Consider the following 7,611-nt stretch of genomic DNA (forward strand, 5'->3'; position numbering starts at 1 on the left):
CCGGCATGTTGGAAAAACGGCGTGCATGCCGGGCCGTTTTCGCTCAAAAATGGCCATTTTTGGGTCCCGGGATCTTTCTCTGTGGAGTTTGCATGTTCTCCCCATGGGTTCTCTCCAGGTTCTCCAGCTTCCTCCCACAGTCCAAAAACATGCTGGGGTTAATTGGTGATTCTAAATTGTCCGTAGGTGTGAATGTGAGTGTGCTTGGTTGTCTGTCTCTTAAGTGTAGCCCTGTGATAGACTGGTGACCTGTCCAGGGTGTCTCCTGCCTTCGCCCTGAGTCAGCTGGGATAGACTCCAGCCTAATGAGGATTAAGCGGTGTACAGATAATGGGTGGATGGATGGATCCTCAATCTTTAAATTGATTTTTAAAAAATAACTCTTCGGGCTCAACCTGGGAAACATAACAAGTTTTGGACCTCATTAAAAGCAATATATCCAATATTGACCAGACAAATAAGTATTTAAAGACAACATCTTTCCACTCCTCAGTGGATGGATGGATGTCCCAGTATCATGACAGGCCCTGAACGCATCATAAGACGTGTCTGATTTCCCAGCTTCCTCTGCACTTCCTGCTTGTTTCCACTGCAGCAGTGACAGACGAAAACAAAATGCGATAGTCTAACTTCACAGATGAGCTGTGATCAATGACAGCCTTATTACCGAGCTCCGGTTTATTTCATTGGCCGATTATTTAAATGTCATTTCTCTGGACCTGACGTGTGTGGCAGTAACAAAACGAAACATGCAGTTCTCTCCCACCAACGGAGATTTCACATTCGTCTCCTCGACAGAGGCTGAAGGTAGGCTAACGCTAGCAGAGCTACAGCTAGCAGGCCGTAAAAGAGCACGTCACCTGTTTACGTTCGTAATTTTAGCTGTCATAAAATAGCTTGTTAGCCCAGGTGTCAAAACCTTCAACATGACAAATAATAACTATGTTTGGACTAACTACGTGTATTTTAAAATAGCTGCTGTACATTAATAAATGCGCGTGCTGTCGATTAGCTTTGCTAAGTAACTTTCGTACTAATACGTGGCTGGAGCAGAACGGAACGAACAAATACCACAAGTAAACTGTGGGCGTTTACAAATGTTGTTTACTGTCCATGTTAACAGACCGTGAAAATAAGAAATTAAAGCAGCGGTCAAGTGTTTTATGGCTGCCCCGAAGCCAAAAATATTTAGCTAACCTGAACAAAAGCCAACATAGACTTTTGTTTACATTGGTCACTCAGACTTTCCAGCATCTCCTCACACAGATGGTGAGTGGAGGCTGTGAACGATGTCAGTATGCAGATGGAGCTGTTTGTTAGAAGAGATAGACAGTGGTGGTATGGTAATATATGTAGTATATAAATGTGGTAGTATAGTAATATATGTAGTATATAAATGTGGTAGTATGGTAATATATGTAGTATATAAATGTGGTAGTATGGTAATATAGGGGGGATTGGAGTGTAACACCTACCTCACAAACATAAATGTGGTAGTGGAGAAACAAGAACAATTGAAAGGCCAGCACAACAACTAAAACTCACTAAGTTCAATACAAATTGAATATTTTTGAAAGCCTGAATAGACTCAGAGCTCTAACACTGACAGTTCTATATGAGCGCTGTAACATTCATTTTAACACATACTCAATGTATACTGCACACTGATGATAATATACTTCATGATGTTGTACATCAGTGTAAGTCAAGTAGTCACTCATTGAAATCTGCACAATAAGGTACAGCATGGTTTGTAACTGTGTATTAGGGCTGAGAAAATCATTTTAAAATGCAATTTGAAGTAATGTAGTTAGCAAGCCATAAAAGCTGCAGTTTAGGAAATATGTCATGCAACATGTCTGTCCCAGAGTTGAAACTGTTGTGTTAATGGTTTTTAAACTTTCATGTCTTCCTCTTTGTGTGACAGTTTCATGTGTTAATGCCCCATCACATTAAAGTTTAATACGCAGTGAATGTTCAAATTAAAATTAGATATTTTTTACCAAGTTGTTCAGCACGACTGTATATTGTACTGGATTGGAAAGATTCAGTTTGTGAACCACTAATGTAAAAGATGTGGAGGGTTTCGCTGTGAGAGGCACCTGCTCTCCAGAGTCAGAGGAAACTTGTTGGACACAGTAACAGTAGCTGGCAGGAATGTCTTCCTAAAGAAATTAAGTTTTTATTTTGTCAAGGACTGAAATAGTGTATCTCAACAAATTAGAATATTGTGGGGTAGAAAAAATAATTGAATTAAAACAGGTAAACTTTCATTTAATCTATATTCACCTTTGGATTCTTTGGGTCTCTGTTCTTTGTTTAAAATTTGTGATGTCGTTACCGCGCAGTGCTATGAGATGGCATATGTTGTGAACTGAATTGAACTGAATCTCCTCCACAGAGCTCAGCGGCACAATCAGCACCCCAGACGTTAAACTCAACATGGGCAGTGACAGCGGTAAAGACCCGTATGCCACCACCTTCCTGAGGCAACGAGGCTACGGCTGGCTGCTGGAGGTGGAGGAGGAGGACAGTGAAGAGAGCAAACCGCTTCTGTGAGTGCATCATGTCTTTTCTTAAGCTTTAATTCGATCTTTGTTGGGTTTTTTTTTAGATATTAATGATGGCTGCTGTCTGATGTTGCTGAGATGGCTTAAGCATAACAAGACAAACAGGAAAATCTGCATCTTGTTGTTTGTTATAAGTGAAACTGCAGTGGCTGAGGGAAAGCTGTACAATCAATGGGATAGATGACTGCTAATGCTGCCCTACGAGGCAGAGAGTTGCAAAATTACTAGGAAAGGGTATGAAGTTGTCAAACTGGACAACAAAACATAAAACAGATTTGAAAAACCTTTAAACCTTTCATTTTATGCCTTATTTTAACCACAAAAATGAATACCAGTAAACCCACATCCATGATCCCTGCCTTTAGATACATTCACACACTGCTAATATGCTGCAGAATTTATCAGTCAGATTAACTAGAAAATGAATTTTCGTTTTTTTATTAGGCTCCATAGCTTACAAGAATCAGCTGTTTCTATGTTGGGATTAGTTTCTATTCAAGGCAGCTTAACCTTCAAATCACATGAAATTCACTCGTCAAAAAATGAATTGGCAGCTACTTATTCTTCCTCAGTCCATCTGTCACATGCTTCTGTAAAGGTCTATTGAGGGTGTCCACGTCCCTGTGTGCTCATCACTGTAGACTTTCAAAGTGAACTGTGTGTGTGCGTGCAGCTCTAGTCAGTCTACAGTCCCTTATGTTGAACACAGTATACATGCAAAGCTCAAGTGGAAGTTTCTGAAAGGCTGGCTGTGACTTTGCCTTTTATAGTATATAGCAGCTAGTTGCAGATTGGGCTGTTGCACTAGTGTGGTTATTCCTAAGGTGTGCCATACACAGTAAAAGAATTCAGAACATCCAACTGTATTCAGGCAGCGCTGACAGAAAGCATGGTAGTATAAATAGTAATACTTCCCAAGTCCTGCAGCAACTACTTCAATTAAAGCTCTGTTTATGATGAATTATGAAATGCAGACAGTCAGTGCGATTGTTCTGGGCTGCCCTTGGAAGTCAGCAGAGGAGCCTGCGTGGACCTTGAGTACTTGGGTGGATGAGAAGATTTCCGTCTATATGAACACGCTCACATGGAACACATGAATTCCCTGCTAACAAAAACAAACTGCAGATTTTTAACAGTGGTGCCTGAAACACAATACTACTGGACCAATCAGAAAGGTTCAGCACTCCACTGCTTAAAGGTCCTTTGCTACTGCTACCCCCAATTAGGGACTTGGTCGGGGTTAATATGGTGTTCCTCCAATGGTTCTTTGTCCCTGGAGGAAGTTCCTGCAGTGGAAAAGTTATTATAATGTTGATTTTTCTGTGTGAGCAGGGATGAGCTGGACATTGACCTGAAGGACATCTATTACAAGATTCGATGTGTGCTGATGCCAATGCCATCGCTGGGTTACAATCGGCAGGTGGTCAGAGACAACCCAGACTTCTGGGGCCCTCTGACCGTGGTGCTGCTCTTCTCCATGATCTCCATCTATGGACAGTTTAGGGTGAGCAGGATACAATAAACACTACTGGGTCATCTACACTTCCTAGACTGAATATGTGGGTGTATAATGAGTCCATCAAAGGCCTAAAACAGCATCTGACATGTCAAACATCAGTATGCTCCACTGCACACACAACATCACGGTGTTTTGTCCAGCAAGTGAACTCGGTTCCTCTTGTTTCAGTGTTTGTTGTCCTTAGTACAAATATGCAGCTCTGGAATGTTTTGTTGTTGTTGTTGTTGTTGTTGTCATCTACAACAGACAGCACTACTGCACACTCCTAATGGGACCTGAAACTTGCATTTCCAGTAATACTGCTTCGTGAGTGGTAGCCTAAATTTTATTTAAGGAGGTTATCACAAAATCTTGTGGTGAACAGTGGAAATAAAAGCAGAGCCTTAAAAAAATACACATTTTGTTACATTTGCCCCTAATTTGTTTTTGCACTTGCAACTTGTAAAAGTAAGAATGTAAATCTCAAAGTATAAGGTAAGTGAGTGAGTGTTGCATTTCAGAAAGGTTATAAATATGTCAGATAGCGTGTAGTATATCATCACACTGCTGTTCCAGGGTTAGAACCACACCAAACCTTTATGTCCAAACTGACAACATATGTCTTTAGTCAATATGACTAACTAGACTTTAGTTGGTCTATATGTCTATAGACAACACTTTGCAGCCTGTACATAGGATTGATTATTGTTAATAAATGTATATCTCTCTTTCTCAGTGTAATTTTAATAGAATGCACTTGAAAAGAGGACAAAACCTCCACAGCAGGTGTCCATAGATTCTGTGTAGTGATATTAAGTTACATAAATCAACTATTCTAAGACTACGGTGCATAGAATTACCACCACAATCAAACTTTACAAAAGCAGACAACACAAAGCTGTGTAAATAATACAAACTCTACAGTGTCTGCAGGCTACAAACACACACGTCATGAAGCGAGCTGGGCAGTTTTTGCGCATAGTGTAGTGCACAGACAAATTTCTATGTTGCTAGGCAACTCAAAAGATGTTGGCAGTCTCTTTACAGTATGTTACAGCAAAAAGTCAATTTGTTGTTGCACTCTGCCTGAACAACACTGTGCATTGATTGTTCATGTTTGATGTGGATCATGCTCATCAGGTGGTTCCTTAAAGGAGAATTCCAGTTTATTTCAACCTGATGTATTTCCATTTAATATTTCCATCTTGGGTGTAAGTGTCATGCTAACTTAGCACTCTTTGCCTTGATTGAAGGCTAGAAATTAGCTGCCTGGAACAGTATCATTGTTTTTTTTTCTGTATCTGCTTGTTCTTGCTTCACCAGTTCATTTTGGAGAGATGAACACCGTCTCCAGGACGACTGTGTTTATCAAAGTTAAAGATTGGGTTGCTCCTCTCATCCATGGACACATGTAGATATTTACCCAGTCTGCCATCAACAGGTCCCACTCTGTGCAGCAATAGTTTTCCTCCTCAGTCAGTAGCAGAGCAATGAGCGGGGGAACACCACACATTTCTGTCCTGTTGCCTTTTTGCCTCCATTGCTTTGGGGAAAGTGCATCTCTTGCATGTAAACCAACTGGTGTGAGCAAATGAATATGCTTGAGATTGTTCAAAGCAGCTAATTTCTGTGTCTTAAATAAGACTGAAAACAAATGTGCAAAACTAGCAGTACCCACATTAGCTATACTAATGGGGAATAAACCAGCTTAACATAAACTGAAATTTTCTTTTTAGGTCGGTGATCAATTAAAGCAGTAACAACTGTATTTTAATTTTTTAAGTAAGCTGAAGTAATGCTTATCTGAACCATGGCAGCCACTCTGATAATATTCTTAGCTTGGCATGGAGCTCAGGTGTAACATTTACGACTGATTTAAAAGTAAAATGAAGTAGAAATACACAAATAACTACTTTTTTATGAATGTTAATGTCATGTGCTGCGCTTACTTTGGTGTTTTTGTTAACCCCTCCCACTTTTCAATCTTCACACTAAACTGTGCTGTCCATTCACAGGTTGTGTCTTGGATCATCACCATCTGGATATTTGGGTCGCTAACTATATTCCTGCTGGCTCGTGTTCTTGGTGGTGAGGTATGTGCACCTCACACACCGTCAGCCCCTGCAGCCACTTCAAATACTCTGTAAATGGGCTCTGACATGTCCAGCTAAAGACACTTTTTCTTCCCGACTGCTGTTGTTCTTTTGAGCAGGTTTCGTATGGCCAGGTTCTTGGAGTGATTGGATATTCCCTTCTTCCTCTCATCGTCATAGCGCCTCTGCTCTTAGTGATTGGAGGGTTCGAGGTAGTTTCAACACTAATCAAAGTAAGTTGATGACTACCCAGTTTTCTTTTTTGTTTTGTTTTGCTATTTTTGGGGGGTAAGCATGAAATAAATATCAAGTCAGAACACAACATTTTTGGAAAAGTAAAATATGACAAGAATTGTCCAGCCACTGAGCTTAAATTTCTATCAAGAGCGGACAAGAGCTAATAATGACATTCTAATCAGCAGATTAATCGATGTTTTATATTGTTAGTTGCAGCCCTTTGTAGGACCAGTGGTTCCTGTCTTTGGGAGGAAAAGCAAATTGTTAATGTGTTGAAAAAAAATTCCCAGTGTAGTTTTTATAAATGCAATAACCTTCTTCTGTGTGATTATAATCATAGTTCATGCGGTTTCTAGTGAATGAATGTAATGCTCATTCGTTTTTTCTCATCTTTCAGCTGTTCGGAGTGTTCTGGGCTGCATACAGCGCCGCTTCACTGCTCGTCGGAGATGAATTTAAAACAAAGAAGCCCCTTCTCATATATCCCATTTTCCTTTTGTATATCTACTTCCTGTCACTATATACTGGTGTTTGACTGAATAAATTGGAACTGTGGACCTTTTCAAGGACTGTGGAGCATGGGGGGAGAAAAAAATCAAACTACGAATCCAGGATTTTTTTAAAAAGGTGTTTATTTCTTTTTTAGGATGTGGGGATGTTGGGAATATATATCAATGTATATAGTTTTGTCCCTCATGTCTTTGGTCAATAAAATGCATATGCTTTTACAGCTTAAACTTCAGTATGCAGACTTCTCGTTCACCAGCGCAATACAGTCCCTTTAGCCCTGCATTAGTTGTAGTTCCTGAAGCTGGAAGTAGGTGCAGGATTGGATATTAATGTCATGAATTCTGAAGTCTTATTAACATTGAAGGATGTGGTGCCAAATATTTGTGTATATATGTTCACGCTGAAGAGGGAATTTGAGAGAAGAGACAGCACCACAACACAGTAATGTTCCTTGTTATGCACTGTAATGTACTATGAGAAATGTCCATTTATGCTTTTCAGTTTTTACAGACTTGTTTTCTTAATTTATGGAGTTGTGCAGCAGAAGCAGGTTGAATGGGGCCATTAGTGATATAAACCATTGTCTACTAAATGTGGTGCCTTGTTCTCCCACCCCTAATTCCTGTTTGTCAGCTTTATAACACGGGAATATAATCATTTGATCAATACTTCCAGTAAATTAATAGAGTAATTTGTCACTTAA

At 39.9% G+C, this 7,611-nt stretch overlaps 1 protein-coding gene across 1 annotated transcript; it reads left to right on the forward strand.

Annotated features, from left to right (window-relative positions):
* Positions 1 to 577: 577 nt before the first annotated feature.
* yipf4 (Yip1 domain family, member 4) lies at positions 578 to 7,611 on the forward strand. Its single transcript, XM_008306818.1, has 6 exons — positions 578 to 807; positions 2,402 to 2,555; positions 3,903 to 4,074; positions 6,084 to 6,161; positions 6,281 to 6,394; positions 6,796 to 7,611. Exons 1-6 carry the CDS (start codon positions 750 to 752, stop codon positions 6,931 to 6,933), a joined length of 714 nt encoding a protein of 237 aa, XP_008305040.1. The 5' UTR covers positions 578 to 749; the 3' UTR covers positions 6,934 to 7,611.

The sequence above is a fragment of the Stegastes partitus genome, unplaced genomic scaffold, assembly GCF_000690725.1.
Source record: "Stegastes partitus isolate 25-593 unplaced genomic scaffold, Stegastes_partitus-1.0.2 Scaffold47, whole genome shotgun sequence".
Lineage (NCBI taxonomy): Eukaryota > Metazoa > Chordata > Actinopteri > Pomacentridae > Stegastes > Stegastes partitus.

Excerpts from the sequence above, each read along its gene's own strand:
- yipf4 (XM_008306818.1), top strand. The coding sequence starts at position 750 with ATGCAGTTCTCTCCCACCAACGGAGATTTCACATTCGTCTCCTCGACA. Across the intron at positions 808-2,401 it reads CTCCTCGACAGAGGCTGAAG|AGCTCAGCGGCACAATCAGC; the intron begins GTAGGCTAACGC and ends TCTCCTCCACAG. Across the intron at positions 6,162-6,280 it reads CTCGTGTTCTTGGTGGTGAG|GTTTCGTATGGCCAGGTTCT; the intron begins GTATGTGCACCT and ends TCTTTTGAGCAG.